We start from the raw sequence: 17,662 nt of genomic DNA, 5'->3' as shown, positions 1-17,662 counted from the left end.
CACACGGAATGCATCAGCATTCGTGACCGCGTGGCCGAGTAATCAAACGCGATCGAAACTTTCACGCGAATGCGTTTGTTTCAGTTGGCTCTGCGAATCCCTGGAAGATTGTTGCAGGAGTCCATTACCCCCCTTGCAACAACAAAGCGTGATTTACGAACAATTCGATTGTTGTTAGCCAAAAGTTTGCCGGATAATTGGGGTTCCAAGAAACACCACCGAGCTGTCAAATTACACTTTCCCCTCGACATGTCCGACCCTAAGATTGAGGAGGCCCTTGCACCCCTACGGGCCAGTGTGAAGGAGCAGGTAATTCACCATATGGATATATTTCATCAGAGTTTAACAATGCCATTCCCTGATCCACCAATTAACCTAACCACAAATGCTCCAATTACACTTTCGACTCTCCCAAACAACCTTTCTCCAATTTTTTAACCTACTCCACATTTTCGACAAGAGGTGCCATTATTTGTTTAATTATAGTAATTATTAGAGTTTTATTTTATTAGTTTATCAGTAATTTGTTTTATTGTTGAATAGTAAAGTATTTTTTGATGTTAGAGCTTGATTGGCAGAGAATGGCAATTGGGCAATATTAATTTATGATCATTATTTTGATATGAACAAAATGAAATAGTGGGGAATCAGTAGTGAATCAGGTAGGGTGAGCAGGCCAATTGATGGACGGTTAAGGGAAATTCGAGCTTCGTGATAGGAATGGTTTAATTGGCAGGAAAAAATTATTTGAAGTCAAAATAACAAGACAACGAATAATTAATTAAGAAATAGTTGAATGTCGCCGAAACCCCCAATTTCGGGATGACTGGCAATATTTTTTAAATTTATTCTTTGAATATTTTTTTTCGAGGATCGGTGGGGAGTTCTCTTGATTTTTAAAGTTTTCAATTTTTTGTGTAATTATCTTGGGCATACTTTCTTCCAATTTTTTGCGGCTTATTCTACATTTTTGGCGAAAGGTCTTATGATTGGGTTTATTGGTACCGTTTTGATTTATTATTTTTTGTCACGGGCGGATAGGGATAGGGCTACCTACACCAGTCAGAAACAGTTGAACAAGAATTCACTTTCCCTTTTCTTCAGCCTTGAATTTTCTATGAAAAATCCGTCCAATCCCTCTTTACGATCCACAATGTCATTTCCAAGTTCTTCAAAGGCGAGATCCCTAAATTTTCATAGAAACCGTTCTCGTAGAACCCTTTCCATCCTTCATAAATCCAGAAATATACCGAAAGCTCCCGTCGAAAGCTCAACCATCCACACCTACACCACCCAGAAACAGCAAACCAAGAATCCACGCACTACCCACCATCACTCCACCTCAGCAACACCTCACATCAACTTCTGAACTCAGGGCGACCTGGTTCGCGAGCTGAAATCCACGGGTGCGCCGGAGCTGGACGTGAAGAAAGCAGTAGCAGAGCTAAAACTCCGCAAGAAGCTTCTAGAAGACAAGGAGTTGTCCTTCGTCTCAGAATCCCAGACCTTCGACCGAACCCGAATGGAGGACCTCCTGAAACGTCGATTCTTCTTCGACCAGTCCTTCGCGATTTACGGTGGTATAACCGGTCAATACGACTTCGGTCCAATGGGCTGTGCCTTCAAAACAAACCTCCTAAACACCTGGCGAAACTTCTTCGTCCTGGAAGAGCAGATGCTGGAGGTCGACTGCTCGATCCTCACCCCCGAGCCGGTGCTAAAAGCCTCGGGGCACGTCGACAGATTCGCGGACCTCATGGTCAAAGACCTGAAAAGCGGCGAGTGTTTCCGCCTGGATCACCTGATCAAAGCCCACCTCGAGAAGATCACAGCGGACAAGAAGACAGACCAACAGACCAGAGAAGACTGCAAAGACATCGTGATTAAGCTCGACGGAATGACCAAATCCGAGATGTCAGAAGTCCTCAAGCGCTTCAACATGAAGTCCCCTTCAACCGGAAACGACTTGTCCGAGCCCATGGAGTTCAACCTGATGTTCGGGACGCAGATAGGCCCCACAGGGCTCATCAAAGGCTTCCTCCGACCAGAGACAGCCCAAGGAATCTTCGTCAACTTCAAGCGTCTCTTGGAATTCAACCAGGACAAGCTTCCCTTCGCAGCTGCGCAGATCGGCAACGCCTTCAGGAACGAGATCTCCCCCAGGTCGGGGCTGATCAGAGTCCGAGAATTCACGATGGCTGAGATCGAGCACTTCTGCGATCCCTCCGACAAGTCTCACCCGAAATTTGAAAACGTGAAGGACACGAAACTCATGCTGTATTCCGCCTGCAACCAGATGGACGGAAAGAGCGCTGAGCAGAAGTCCATTGGAGAAGCTGTGGCTGCTGGACTGGTGGCTAACGAGACCCTCGGCTACTTCATGGCGAGGATCCAAACCTTCCTGACGAAGGTGGGAGTTGATCCCAAACGACTGAGGTTCAGGCAGCACATGAGCAATGAGATGGCGCATTATGCTTGCGACTGCTGGGACGCGGAGTGTCTGACTAGTTACGGATGGATCGAGTGTGTCGGGTGTGCGGACAGGTCTGCTTACGATTTGACACAACACACGAAGTCGACGGGGGTCAAGTTGGTTGCCGAGAAGAAACTCCCGGCTCCTAAGGTCGTTGACGTCGTGGAGGCAGCGCCTAACAGAGGAATCATTGGGAAAACTTTCAGAAAAGAAGCCAAAGCCGTTCTCGAGACACTCGATGCTCTAGATAAGGACGAGATTGATCGATTGGAGAAGGGCTCGGAGGATGGATCTTACAGGCTGACGTTGGGGGATGGGTCCCAGGTGGAGATGAAGAAGGAAATGGTGGCGGTCAAGAGGTACCAGAAGACTGTTCATGTCGAGGAGATTATCCCTTCTGTCATCGAGCCCTCCTTCGGCGTTGGCCGGGTCATGTACGCCGTGTTGGAACATAACTTTAAGAAGCGCGAGGGGGATGAGATGAGAACCTATCTCAGTTTGCCGCCTGTGGTGGCGCCACTGAAATGCTCCGTTCTTCCGCTGAGTGGGAATCCCGAGTTTGTGCCGTTTGTGAAAGAGTTGTCGCAGGGTCTGACGAAAGTCGATGTTTCGCATAAGGTGGATGATTCCTCTGGGAGCATTGGGAGGAGGTATGCCAGGACTGATGAGATCGCTATTCCTTTTGGGATCACTGTGGACTTTGATACTTTGAAGAAGCCGCATTCGGTCACGTTGAGGGAGAGGGATTCTATGGGACAAGTCAGGATTGGGGTTGACGATCTGCCGGGGGTCGTCAGGGATCTTGCTAATGGGAAGATTACTTGGGGGGAGGTTGAGGCCAAGTACCCTAAGTTTGAGCAGCAGGAGAGTAATGAGGCGTAGAGAATTTTAGGTTTGATGAATTCTTTGAGACAATTCAGTCGAGGGAGATTTTGGTAAATGGGCCTTCGTTAGTGGCCGATATCTCGGAATTGACAGGGGGAAGTTGCACGATTTTTTTGTTCGTTTTGAAGATCTTTTTTTGATCTTTGAAGAGAAAGCAGAGTTATTCGAATCGTGCCGGTTGGTTTGGAGATATTGGAGTTTTAAGAAAGTTCATTTTTTGTAAATCTACGACATTTGTATTTATTCAACAGATGCTTTTACTGGCATTCAGCTTTTGTACTTTTTATTGATGCAAGTGGTTCTTGTAATGATTGAATAAATTGGAGATTATGATGAGATTTGGTCACATTGGGTAGAAGTTTATTATAAAGGTGATTCCCTGTTTCGTAAAATCTTGTTGAAAGGTTGATAATAAGTTTAAGGTGTTTGTCTTCCATTCTTCTTCGTTTATGAGGGCATGGATGGGTCTTTGCAAATGAAAGCTGATGTATTTTATTTCTGAAAGAAAAATATTTGAATGATTTTTGGGGTTTTTGATTTTTCAGGTTTGTTGAGAGAATTTGAAGAGTGTGTTTTACTGAGTGTTTGGCTGGTGATTTGGGTGCAGATTGTGTGCAGAGTTTTCATTTCTCTTACTTCACCGGTGAATTCGAGGACCTCTACGTGCGGTAAGTTTATTAGAATTTTTTTTAGGAGACTGTCTAGCGTCTCTTGGTGATGCCAGAGTTGTAGAGCTAGATGAACTGTTTGAATGAAGAAATTTAATGATTCCATGGATAAAATATTCTACATAAATTCATTGAATATATATTATATATTTATTTAATTCAATTTAGAGAATTTATCTATTTAATTTACTAAATTAATAAATTTTCTAAATTAAATGGAATAAATTCTCTAAATAAATAAATTAATTAGCTATTAATGAGAAGGTTATTATCAATAGAACATGATAATGAAACCTGCATTATCATGAGCTGTTGAAGAAGGAAATTGAGATTCAAGTCTTACCCAGAGTCTCGGGATACCAAAACCAAAGAGTTTTTATCGTGCAGTCGATCATAGAGGGATCCTCGCGTTTCATTCTGACACTTGTTGAAATTATTATCGTGTGCACAGGTATACTCTTGCTCAGAAATCTCCTCTGATTATCGTATCCATAGACATCGACTAAAATTTAAAAAATCAATCCACAATCCAATGAGATAAGAAAAACATTTTAAAGTCACGTTTTTTTATTTTTTTAAAACGAATTCGAGTCTTGGGAGGGTCTGAATGTAGAATTATTTGGCAGAATTAAATACTACGCAAAATTTTGATGATATTTCAATTGATGCTAATACTGCGGCGTGAAAAAATAGGAGAGAATAGTGAAATAAGAATTAAGAAGAGAGAACCCATCCGGAAGCAAATTGCTAATTTATTAGCAACAATAACTATAATAATTTATAAAAAGACGCAATTGTTTTAAATTGCGTTGTTTACCGAACACAAATTGCACTTTCAATTCAGGTGCAAAAACCCTCGCATTTTTCCAAGCAATATCCGGTATCTCATGGCCTCCCACTCCATCATTAGGATTCGTAATCACTGGAATTTCATCTTCAATGCAGAGCAACTGAAGCCACCGCCAATGCTCTCCAATCGTCCTGCCAAAGTAATGATTCACGTTGAAGATGAAATTTCAGATGAGTCTGAGATATTTACTCCGATAATTTGATCAGGAAATCCCCTTCAGCATTCGCAATGTACGCGTAGTTGAGTGAGAGCGTTGTGAGACTTTGAAGATATCCTATTGCCTGCAACCACTCACTCTCCCGAATTACTCGGTCTTTGTAGACTCCGGTGCCATTGAAGTTCCCAGTGTCCACGAGAAGAGGACCCTCGGTTCTCTCGAAAGCCCCCCAGCAGTACAAACACTTGAGTGTTTTTCTTGAATTTTGTAGAGCCAACAGTAAAGCCACACCCTCCATACGCTTCAATTCGAGTCCTTCCATTGAAAATTTCTCAACATTTCTTTGATTCCTGGAATGTGTTTCATTCGAGGAGGCGACTCAATAAGAAAAACTATCAAAATGGGGGCAAATTTTTACTTGAGCAATTTTTCTCAACTCATGCCTAGACAAAAGCAAAAAACAATCCCAAGAAATTCGTTCACATGGCCAGAACAGGATAGAACAAAGTGAAGATGGAGAAATAGTAGTAAAAATAATTGTTGAAAATGTTTGAAATCATGAGGTGGAAGCCGCCATGTTGCGAGTCCTTCTGTAGCGAAAAGAAAGAGTTTCCAATATGGCGGAGACTTGGTATGTCACCACCTCGCGTTTTTAAACCTTTCTAAAAATTCTCCATTCAACGCGATTCACTCAAAATTGATTTTATATCATTCTCAAAGCATGAACAATTGCTCCCAATTTCTCCGAACATTTTTTCTTAAATCAGAGAGCGAATACTTCCGATTTCATCTATCAGACAATAATTCAACCTCAAAATTTTAGGATTTTCTTAGTTTTGGCGTACGTTATATAGGTTTTTATCTCTTCAATCAGTTGATTCCTTTCCAACACATCAAGTCCCTTGACCTTAATCAGTTCCGGGGAGAGAGTAATGTTCTTCACCCTCGTACCTCCATCCCTGACAAATACCCAATACCAAAAATGACGCAAGAAACTCCAATTACTCCAACAAATATATTTTTCCTCGCTCATAATGACATATGTACCTCCTGAGAGTTCGAAGAAGTGCACGACTGAGTTTTACCTCGTACAAAGGCCCCTGCCTCGCTCGTCTCGTGTAGAGTCGCCAGTAGAAACGAGCCTGGACGTAATAACTTTTTAATTATCACTGTGGCCTTCTACCCAACTGGTAATTGAGTCGGTTGGGATTCTCCTTTGGAACATATTTTTCTCGAGTACACACTTACCTCCCTCGAGGGTAACTGGAGATTTGGCATGGATTGCGGGTACAGGGCATTTGCGCAGTGATGAGAGAGATACCAGTGGTGTCGTGCTCCATCTCTCGTGTCACATAATCTTTAATTGAAAAACAGTCAAAGACAAGGGGAAGAAATTAGCGAAGAGAAAATCGAAATTTTTCCGTAAGTTGAGAAATTTAATCTCAGATGATTAACAGAATTGTCGATGGGATTACGAGAGTTTCAATCGATAAAAGTTCATTAGAAAGTAATTACGAAGTCATTTCCGGTTAGTTCAGGTTAAATTCATTTTCTGGATAATTAATTATTGAGGGAATAGCGAAATCATTTAGCGAAGTTGTGGTAGGTGAGGCAGAAGAGAAAATGAATGGATTATTTTGGACACAATTCGATGATTCTCTTGTTAAATTCAATAATCCATTGAAGATCAACATTTTACGTTTCACACGGATTTTCTCCTTCCTGCATAACCGCATGATTGAATCCCGAACAAGTGAGAACGAATTAAACAGGCGTGAAGTTCCACCGTAACCCCGAGAAATCCCAAGCTCGCAATCGTCATTCCAATTTTACGATTTAAAGTGTTTCATGTGGAAAGTCAAAATAATGAAAAAAATTGAAAAATGCGTAAAAAACTGGTATGAGACAACGGAACTCTTAATTTCACTTTCACGCGATATTTTAATCGAATACTTTATTTAAAAATTTGAATTTTTCTTGCTTTGATTTTTTTTTATTCATCTACACACAAAACGCCTTAAGACCGCGATGATGAGCATTCAATCCCGTCCACTCAGAGACTCTTTACGATTGTCAATAATTTCTGAACGAATTTCCCTCACTCTCGCGTGGGCCGTTAGACCTCAGGCCTCGACTTTCTCCAAAATTCAACGTCAAGAATAACAAAAAAATGTGAAAGAACGTTTTGGAATTTATTTATTTTTTTGTGCGGGCAGTGTTAAGGACATAGAGCCTCCCGTATTTATTCTCCCGACCCTTTATTTCGCCCATCATTGGATGTATTCACAATACAGCCTCTCGTTACTGGGTGATATTTACGAGTACGCAGTTGCGCCCACGCGGGTCATGGAGAGACCGCATCTACAGTTGTCGAAATGATAAATAAATAATTCTTTTGGGAATGGAGAGGGATAATAATGAGGTAGAATGTCATTGTTCCATTTTTCATGAAAAAATAATGAGAATTACTTGATTCTAAAAGAAAAGAATAATGTTTATAATCCGTGACAGATTCATAGATTCCTAATACGGTGATTTTCTTGTAAAATTTTCTACAAAATCTACAGTTTCTGCGATATTTAACTGAAAAAAATGAAAATTTCGTGAACGCATTCCTTATTTGATTCAGAAAATAATTTTAAGAAAATAATTTTTCATTTGATTCTAACAGTTATTGTTATATAATATAATAAATTAAGTTATTTAAATTTTTTTTCGGAGATTCAAAGGGACTAATTTTTGAAATGAGGTATTATTTTTTTCGATGTCCCAATGATTTCACGTGATTTTTAATTGAGCCCCTCGCTTGCGCAACTCTTTGTAATCCTTCAGAGCTCCTTTCGCCTCAGCATAGATTTTCTAGGATTAACGAGACACAAGTACCGCCATCACAACAGAAATATAACGAGAATAAATATCAAAATAGTCGTTCGACTTACCTGCCCTCGTCACTAGCCTCTCAGTAACTATTTTCGTGAAGTCATTCCCCGATCATTTTTCACATCCTCCCAGAAACTAATAAAATAAGAATAATATCAACGGAGACCTCAAATTTGTATTTTCCCATTGTCATAATTCTCACCACGAGTGATGATTTTTTCACCACTCCCTCCCACGTGGTGGAATCATCCGGTTCCGGTGCCCTCTTCGCATGCGTGTACTCTTTATTCCTGACGTGTGCAAACGAGTCGTGGCAAAACGATTCGATTCGCACGACTCGGGGTTACGAAAATGAGAAAAAAAAAGTCACTCGAAGAAAAAGCATCGCGCATAATGTATTCGTACGATATCTCGTTTTATTTTCATCTTGAGTTGCTCTTTATTCCTCTGTCACTTAGTTTCTTGTTTCGATTTTGATGCTGGAGTGGGAGAGGGCTCACCATTGAGAGCCACTGTGGATAATTGGGACCGCACCCACACGGGGTCTAATGCCCACTGCATTTTCTATAGGTGTTTTGTTGAGTCTCTTGAGACACCGGCATAACTTGCGCGGAATGAGACAGGAGAAATACCCAATGGCCCTTCGTTTCGATCCACTCGATTTTCCTTGAATAGATTTTTTAGTTAATCCCTGCAGTGGAAGAAATCAATGGAGGCAGAAAGAGTTTTAATAATTCTGGATTCTGTGATTGGGGAGGATTAGGGATGTGTCCAGTTGCAATTATCGTTGTTGTTTGCATTTGAATGGGACGAGGAGGGAAACGAACGCGAGGTGAACGCTTTTGCGATGTGAATTTTAGAAAACACTAACACGAGAGAAAAAATAGCTCTGCGGAAAAATTATACGTTCCCCCGAAGAGATCTTTTGTCGCGTTGAATTAGTTTACTTGTGGACAAGAGTTATTATTATTTATATTTAAATGGATGATATTGGATTTTTATTGACCTTCATTCATCTTATTTTAATCTTGACGGGTCCTCGCATTGTGGGGATTTCGGGGAGTCATCGCGGACCCTAATTTGTATCATTGAAGGGGAATTAATTTGGGATTTTTTGAGCTGGGAAATTTGGATTATTTTGTGGTTTTAGGTCAAAGTCAAGTTAAGCCTTTACATTTGCACAAGTAGAAACTACTGGAAAGATAGAGAAAAAATCTCGAGTGAAATTTCTTCTTTCGTCTTCTATCTTCTCTTTTCATTCCAATTCACGAAGAGAAATTAATCTAGAATTCACATTGGCTAAAGATTCATTCCAGTGAAAGAAAAAAATTAATTAAAAAAAAAATTTATTGTGTAGAAAACAGTGGTAATTAGTAATAATTAACCCATTTAAATCACTTGAAATTAATGAAATCACGCAATCTTGACGAGCTAAATCGTATGGGTCGAATTGTGAAGATTAAATAAATTAATAATAAATTCTCGCATTTTGAGGTGCAAAACTGCCACCTTGTTCGACTTGTAGGCGATCTGCATACCTTCACAAAACTTGTATAGAGGAAGGGGACTCGAGCACTTGGTGTGGACGAAGGAGATAAAAAAGCCTCGAATGAAGAAAAAAAAATAAGAGAGAGAATATATCTCGCCCACCCGAGGAAACTAATAAGTATTGTCCCTTCTTTCACATTGTTTCGTTGCCCACGTAATTGCGTACTTGGAATCGGGCATTACTTTCGGGCCACTTGCGAATTAGTGATTTACGATGTTGCATTCGTTTTTCACTCTTTAAGGATGTTTTTTTATTCGCGTGTTTTATACACGTGAAATCGGACACGGAATCTCGCATTATTCACCGTTTATCATTGTCAAATTATCGCGTCGATTGTAATTTACTCGGTCGATAAAAAATGAATGTTTTCATTTTATTTTTTCGGTGAACAAAATTTTTGAGGCTTCAGTGTTGGAAACAATTGAAATTTCATGGACAGATTGGGATTAATTGTTAGGGGAGCGATAATAATTTTAATTTAAGGAGTGGAAATCGCGAAATTCGGAATTATATTGATGAGATGAACAACAGATTAATTGAATTACTGTGTGAACTAACTGAAAATTGAAAAACTAACAATTGATTGCGTTTATTCATACTACTTTAAAATCAAATTATAAATTCTCAATGCCAAAAGTCCTTGGAATTTCAGTAGATCAGTCACTTGATTGCGGCTAAAATTTTTTAACAGTATTCAGGAATTTGTCTCATCATATTGTGAGGAATTTTCGCAAATAAACATAAATGAAAAAATCAGGGGAAATGTTTTTGTTGGTTCGCCGGATTTGTTTACCCAACACTCGACGGTGTGGGGTTACACGGGTCCGTTTGACTTGCACTCGTTGAGATCACATCAAAATAAGAGATAAGAAGGGGTGGAGGGCGCACTCAAACCCGGCATTGTCTCGGAGAAAAGGAGGAAAAAGGTCTTGGCATTGTAGGAAAATTATCGAGCATAAATTCCACTGGAGGTTCTGCTCTCATAGTCTGGGTTTATATCAGAGTTAGGTGTACAGTGAGACATAAATCTAGATGTTCATTGCGTAATGTTTTGAGGAAGATACGAGACAGGATAAGGATAAGGAGAAGAATATCAGAATTAGTAGAGTCTCGGTTTTCCGTAGCGAATGTACAACTGAATTTGTAAGAGATTTAGGAGTTATTTCTGTTACGACTTCAATGTTCGTCATGTTCGAGTTCTCATTTTCGATCCGAGACATTGTCCATGCTTTTTTTTAGAAAGGATTTCCAAATGACAATCTGTCAAATTGTTCGCAAAATTCTCAGTTCCCCTTTGAGATAATTGATTCGACATTTCTCTCTAATATTCCAATTGATGAAATCTCGTATTTCATTCAATCAATCGTTAAACGATTATTAATAATTCATATCTACATGAATCATCCAATGAAAACTAATTTGGTAAATTGAAAAAAACAACTGACGGATATATCGTCGCCACAATTAATGATTTCGTCCTAGATATCTTGTAATCCCGTTCGTTTTGTCCCTGCTATCGTAGAACAAACGGGGATATCCCGCAGATACATCGTGAGTTACGATGACTCGACTAGGAGGGGCCTTTACCCGTTTCAGTCTTTGATACAGTGACTCGAAGGCGTATAACCCATTGTCGGAGACCTCCCACCGGCGTCGCTAACTCCTTGTTATCGCTCAACCAGTGACCAACAGTCAAGTAATTGATAGAGAGGCCTGTACCTCCTCCTTGATGATTGCCTCGTCGGTTAGGATTTTTTGAGCCATTTGGTAGGGCTAGATTAATTAGTATTTTCATCTCCTTCATGTTCAATCAGAGCGTAGTGCACTGTTAAAATTATAAAGATTCTCTCGTCACTTTTAAAAACCGCGAAGGCTCCTGATAAATAATTTCGCCCTCAGACTGAGAGAAAAAAGTTTTCCAACGGGATGGGAATCTCTTATCCCGAAATATTTTTTAAGCGTTCTCAAGACTAGAAATGATATCCTTCCCATAAATTCATGTAGTTCTAATTTTTTCTCCATTTTTGACTTTTCCCCCATACTGTTGATAGTTCTGGATATCCCGTCGCTTGGATTATCGCAATCAACGTTCATTCAGCGAAAAAATTCGATTTTGGCGAAAGTCGACTTTCTCCCGGGAAAAATCCAAGATCTGACACTTGGGCCCCGGGTGAAAAAACAGATTGAAAGACCTGTACGTCCTGTGTACGTCCAATGAGAACCAAATCCTCGACTCGGGCGATTCTTATTGGCCGTATTACTTTTTGCTATGAGTTATAAACTCATTAATTGAAGAAATGAATATCGAAGCGGTCAGGAAAAAGGGCACAACACGTGATAATGAAAAATTTAACTAATAATATGCCTGAATATTTGTATTTCCGGGTATCCATCAATTACAAATCAATAAAGAACCCTTGTAGATCATAATAATACGGTTGGCACTAAACAAGAGCCTTGAGAAATGCTGTTTCCAAGTAGTTTTGCGATATCGAAGTCATCTATCCGGTATCTCCTTCTGAAAATCCATTAATTAATTAATGTCAGTGACTGATCAATTGTCATTAGCCTAAGATGATTTATACATACAGGCGCATCCACGTCCCCTGCGGCAGAGACCCGAACAGCACTGTCTGTCGTTGGTACACTGAAACCACATAAATCGTATTAAAAATTTTGAATTCATGATTCGTCTCGTCTGAATTCATGTGAAAATTATATATGGGAAGCATATCTTTTGTTTTGTTATATACATTTTTTATGCCACTCATGCCTGAAACCGGCTGGATTACACACTCGACGCTTCGCGTCTCGTGTCTAATTCAGCCGGTTTCAGGCTTCGTGACATAAAATTTTGTTCAGTACTTGTGGGGAAATTTCGTCCTTAACGTGTGTGGTTACATCACTCGCCTTCGGCTCATGCTGTAAACCCCACACACGTTAAAGACGAAATTGCCCCACACGTGCTGAAATATACTATTATCTTTTCTCATTCTTTTATTAAACTATTAGCTCGCAATATTTGCTACAGAAAATATTACAAATTTTTTTTTTCACTAGAAAAATCTATTGGATTTTGGTTTGTGAAATTTTCTATAGAAAAAATCAATGGAATTCGATATTTCTGTACAACTTATTCGACTGAGATCAAGTGCTTGGTTTTTAGGTTAAGAAATTTCTGTAGAAAATATGTCAATAGAAAACCTTGTACAGAAAGATAATATTCTATTGATTTGTTCTATAAAATAGTTTCAATCGAACATTTGTCAATGAAAAAACGGTCACTAAAACTGTGGAATCCTTCAATGCAATCAAGAAATCCAATTGAATTTCTTATCGAATTTGCTAGGTTTTCCTCTAAAATTTGTTCACGTCTGAGTTATTTATAATTTTAATAATCAAATTATGAATTTTTAATCACAAAATTTTGGAAACTCACCGCGACTCTGCGTCCCCTGCAGCGTTGACCACTAACGGCCGCCAGGACCATAGCAATTACTACGAAGATAGAAAGGAATTTCATGATGAGAGATTTTTTTATCTGAAGACACAGACAATTGATTGAAATGCGAGTGATGACTATTGAATGAAAGCAGCCTTTTTATATGAGAGAAATTCTTCATGATTCGTTGCATAGATTATCTTCCTGGATTTACTTTTTCCTCATCAGAATATTTACGCATCTGTATTGAACATGTGAGATAAGGATCTCTAATTTACCTCTTCGTTGTGTGCATTTGGTTAACAGGAAAAGAATGAGTATTCGCAGCAGATTATGATTTTTTTCCTCTTGATATTTTGAAGACATCGCATCGAATTGTTATTCCAGTTGCTACTGTTTCTTGAGAAAAGGTCGACAGCACTTAGGTGGAAAATTACTGGGGATCTTTATGAGGAAAATTATTCTGATTCTTCACGTTTTACGACACGATGCGACTGATGATGCGCAAAAAGTTACGCGGAATAATTTTTTAAAGTTGTTTAAACATTAATTGAATTTTGAAGATTAAAATGGGAAATAAATTCTAAACGAAAGTTAATGAGCTTTTCGAGTGTAGGCAGAAGATTAAAATCCAGAAAAAATTCAAGGGGAGGGGGAGTACGCATTCCCCTGCCGACGGAGATGTGCTTGTGGAAATTCTGAAGTAATGAACAATTACAGATGAAAATTGTTCCGCAAAAATTGAGAGAAAATTAGAATTTTTTATTTTCCATTCATTTATACTCATTGCGAATTTATTACTCTTGCAATTTTGTTACAATTCGCATTTTATAGGTCTTCACATTATTCAGACGAGGAAAAATTTCGAGCCGAGTGAGTGGATCGTAGGTGGTCCACTCGTCGGACGCGCAACGATTTTAAATTAAAATTAAAGTCAAGCCCTCTTATATGGCACCACGTGTAAACCCTAACCCGACACTGGCTCAACGCCACCCGCGTTACAATCTTAATGGTCTTCGTGCCTAAATTTCGATTCATGTCATTTTGACTTTATATCCGTGTCTCATCATTCTCCCAGGCGTGTACTACGTGAAATAATAAAGAACAAAAATGGGAGGGGGGCGGGTTGGGTCGTTCATCCCGTGATTCGGGGGGTTTTTTAATGAGTGAAATTTTTGAAAAATTCGAGATAATGTTTTTATCGAAGTGGAGCTGTGTTATTGCGTTATTAATACTTGGGTTAAGCGATTTGGAACCGGTTGTGCACTGCGACACACGGTTTGACGATTAATCTTGGAGGCTGCGTCATCAATTTCGTGTTTTTTATCGTTGATTTGTTTTTTACGTGGTTCTGTTGTGGATGAGAGTGGGCTAGAAATTTTATCCGCGTTCTGATAATTCCTTTGGCGTCAGAGTAAGGGTCAGAATAAGGATCATGGGGGTGGCGAGTGGAGTGAGCAGCTGGCGTAGCCCCCTAGTATTAAATAAATCATTAATTAATTCCCCCTGTTAATGAATTCGCCCTCTTCCCTGTCTAAATTACTGAGATTCCCGTAAAAATTATTGAGAACTAGAACTTTTTGCCTTCGAACACAAGAAACTTTTTCCCTGTGTAATGCCTGATGTTTTTGTCATGTAAAAAATCAATTAGTCACTTTATCACGCTATTTTAAATCAGAAAAAAAAAGTTTGACATTTGAAAAATCATTTTTCAAGATATGAATACATCCCATGACTTTTGATCGCAAGGCGTTTATATTCATACAGCATCATGAGCTTTACCAGCCAATGAATTATCTCTACCACGTTGGTGCGGCTAATTTTATTTTGATGAATTTCGAAAAGGCCCCGCGGCCAGTGGGCATTAGTCACGGGGTAATTGACGATAGGAGGGACCGGCAGAGGGGGTTGGAAATATTCTCCCAGAGCTCTCTTGTTGTTCCACTCTCGATGTTTACATTCTTGCTTCGGGAATAATTAAAAAGTCCTTTGTATTCTTTTGCCATCGAGAAAATGCAACTGGGAGTGTTTAAATCGGTGTGCGGTGGCATCTGATGACCCCGAGGACTCCTGTGGCGGTGTTGTGCGCTCGTTTGTCGCCAGATAAGACACAAACGAGGAGGGGCATTATGTTTCAAACGTTGTGCCGCTTGTACAAAGGCTTTTGCAGTTGAAAAAATTGAAAAAAAAATCATTTTTCTTTATTTAAGTTCAAATAATTGAACAATTGCTGTTCTTCCTATTGAAAAAATCAAATCATTGAATGATAACTTTATTAACATTCATTATTTGGAGCATAATAATTTTTCTGTAATAATGAAATCACGAAATAATTCACATGATATGGAATTGATTGATTGAATTAATTTAATGAATTAAAATGTTTAAATTCATTAAATTATAATTTAAAAAGAGGGGGCTGTGCCCCCTGCTCGCTTTGGGGGCGTAAAGTTCACGCGTACTTTTTTAATTAAATTGCAAAAATAAATTTTTTGCAGAAAAAATTGAGTTGAGTTGAAAAAAAGTGCAACTGTTAATGAAATGCTAATGAAATGCGGTTCGATGTGAATATACGAGTCACATGAGCACTGATGAGAACCAATCGGAAATATCCAGCTCGTTTTATTTCACAATTTTCACGGGATCGGGTTGGAGACTCGGGAAGAAAGGTACTTGCGCACTGAACGGTCAAAACGTAAATCAAAATGGATAAGTGAGCGAGCGCCAACGCTTTGCGCTGATGCTCCTCCACAGAGAGTGACGATATTCTCGCTCCAGCTTCGTCGGGCTTAATTGGCTGGTCGAGGAATGGAGCAGGGATTATTTATGCTCGCATCGGGAATTCCCAATTTGACTTCAAAATTTTATTTCGGAATTTCTTTATCACTACAGATTTATTCATTTATCAACCTGCTTGAACATAGTGTAATATATATTATATATATTATGTTATATAAAAAAACTTTTCAATAAATGAAAAAATGAACAAAAAATATTGAAACCGGTAGATCCTCCCTTTTGTCCTCATTCAAAACCCTCATCCTCCTTTATTCCCTCCCTCCCGCCTCAGCTGTTATATTAATTCGCACGTGTGGGCGTCTCGCCCGACTCCTCAATTTTTTTCATTTAAAAATTCTTTTCCACATACCACTCAATTCCGCTGCCTCCCCCTGGCCACGAAAAAAAATGAATATCCCGATGAAATTCAAATATCCGGACATATAATTTATTTATTGATTTTGCGTCTGCAAGGGTTTTTGAATAAAATTATACGCTGTTGTATAAGCAGTTAACGAACAAAAGGGAGAGTGAAATATTGAGTCGGGAGTTTGTATATAAGTGAGGGTACAACGTAAATACGTATATTCTGGAGTCATCAAGGACGCGGGGGGAGAGAGGGGGATTTTTCGATGCTTGATTTACACACTGGACCCACACCAGTAACCCGAAAGCAGATATATCGTCCCGCGGAATTAATTTCGTACAAGTTTATTGCAGGCTTTGAAGCCCATGTAGCTATCAATATTGCTCCAAATAATGTTATGCGTCGTGAGATGTAATTTTGAAAAATTACATCACAGTTTATTTAATTCAAATAAACTGTTACTTCGTACTGTTAGAACAATTAAAATGTCGAATTTCGCAAAAAATTTAATGGAATTCCCAATTCGTGAACAGGATTTCAAATCGGGTCAATAATCCCGGAATAAGCGTAAAAAAATTAATGAATTAACCCTCTCCGATTGTAATAAAACGGTTAATTCTCAATGCTGGATAAGAAATCCAACCTGGCCTCATATTATGATGATGCTTTTTCATTAAGTTATTAAACGTCCAAATGAGAAATTTCATGAATGACAAAAATGGATTTTATTACTCCCCGTTCGCCCGGGCAAAATTGCCGATACACGTGTTGCTTTATTAATAATGGTGGCACTTTTCTGTAACGTTTCAAGTACTCATCTCTCTTATCCGGGTATTTTTTTATGTCCCTGTGGGAACGAGTGTGGATAATTTTCTGGACAAAATTTTTTGGGGACACCGGTGTCGAGCGTGACCAGTAATTTGCATACCTTTAAGAGAGGTTTTTCGTACATTCGGGTGAGAAAACCTGTACTTTGGAGATTATTGGGGGAATTGACTATTATTAAATACGATTTTTTAATTTCGGGGGTCAATTTATGATAGTCGAAGGATGAATGTAATGAGGGGAATCAAATCGAGAGAGTCTTCGGATTAAATTGATGCTGAATACTCTCGACTGTAGGGAGAATGCATTCTTATGCAGAAGATAACTTTTTGGGAGATTGTACTCGGGGAAGGGATCCGCATTGTGTCACTCGCATGGAGATCCTCGCGAGCAATTTAATCTCCGTTTCAACACCTCAATTTTGGGTTAAGTTACAAAAATGAAGGAATTTTATATTTTGTTTGTGCCTGCAATTTTGGATTGAAGTCTGGTAAATGATATCCGTTGAGCAGAATATGATATTTTTAATTCTTTGGCCAAGCACATGAGATGAGGTCAATGATATTATGATTAAATAGGAGATTTTTTCCACTTTTTTTTCAATAATTCAATTTCAGAGATTTTTTTCTCATTTATATTAAAATTGTTAATTGTTGATTCATTCCAGAACTCAATGTTCAAACCAGTTGCTTATTCTCAGGCCAATACAATGCCCCTAGTTAGTAACTCGGTTCTGGAAACTAGAAACTTTCCTTCTCGGCAATTTTTTCCCATAAAAAACTCAAGAA

The 17,662-nt window shown here is 39.0% G+C and overlaps 2 protein-coding genes and 1 long non-coding RNA gene across 3 annotated transcripts; 1 reads left to right on the top strand and 2 right to left on the bottom strand.

The window, feature by feature from the left end:
- On the top strand, positions 1-3,704 carry LOC107045427 (glycine--tRNA ligase). Its single transcript, XM_015267705.1, has 2 exons — positions 1-309; positions 1,376-3,704. The coding sequence occupies exons 1-2, from the start codon at positions 70-72 to the stop codon at positions 3,353-3,355; spliced, it is 2,220 nt and encodes a 739-aa protein (XP_015123191.1). The 5' UTR covers positions 1-69; the 3' UTR covers positions 3,356-3,704.
- Positions 3,702-5,355, bottom strand: LOC107045421. Its single transcript, XM_015267698.2, has 5 exons — positions 5,066-5,355; positions 4,844-5,007; positions 4,370-4,528; positions 3,937-4,101; positions 3,702-3,856 (listed from the first exon to the last, which is right to left on the bottom strand). The coding sequence occupies exons 1-5, from the start codon at positions 5,353-5,355 to the stop codon at positions 3,702-3,704; spliced, it is 933 nt and encodes a 310-aa protein (XP_015123184.2).
- A 6,467-nt stretch (positions 5,356-11,822) lies between these two features.
- Positions 11,823-13,022, bottom strand: LOC107045428. Its single transcript, XR_001461434.1, has 3 exons — positions 12,902-13,022; positions 12,052-12,109; positions 11,823-11,980 (listed from the first exon to the last, which is right to left on the bottom strand). It is a non-coding gene; the product is annotated as an uncharacterized LOC107045428 (long non-coding RNA).
- Positions 13,023-17,662: the final 4,640 nt, after the last annotated feature.

Source organism: Diachasma alloeum, unplaced genomic scaffold (genome assembly GCF_001412515.2).
Source record: "Diachasma alloeum isolate Michigan unplaced genomic scaffold, Dall2.0 Dall_scaffold_00937, whole genome shotgun sequence".
In the NCBI taxonomy this organism is placed as follows: Eukaryota; Metazoa; Arthropoda; class Insecta; order Hymenoptera; family Braconidae; genus Diachasma; species Diachasma alloeum.
The sequence above is the reverse complement of the archived record's forward strand: the minus strand, read 5'-3'. Positions and strand labels throughout refer to the sequence as shown.

What these genes read in the sequence shown, in the direction of transcription:
- LOC107045427 (XM_015267705.1), top strand. Translation starts at nt 70, where the DNA reads ATGCGTTTGTTTCAGTTGGCTCTGCGAATCCCTGGAAGATTGTTGCAG. An exon ending in GGGCCAGTGTGAAGGAGCAG is followed by an intron (nt 310 to 1,375) that starts GTAATTCACCAT and finishes TTCTGAACTCAG; the next exon opens with GGCGACCTGGTTCGCGAGCT.
- LOC107045421 (XM_015267698.2), bottom strand. Translation starts at nt 5,355, where the DNA reads ATGGAAGGACTCGAATTGAAGCGTATGGAGGGTGTGGCTTTACTGTTG. An exon ending in TTCCTGATCAAATTATCGGA is followed by an intron (nt 5,008 to 5,065) that starts GTAAATATCTCA and finishes TTACTTTGGCAG; the next exon opens with GACGATTGGAGAGCATTGGC. An exon ending in TTGGTATCCCGAGACTCTGG is followed by an intron (nt 4,102 to 4,369) that starts GTAAGACTTGAA and finishes TCATTCAAACAG; the next exon opens with TTCATCTAGCTCTACAACTC.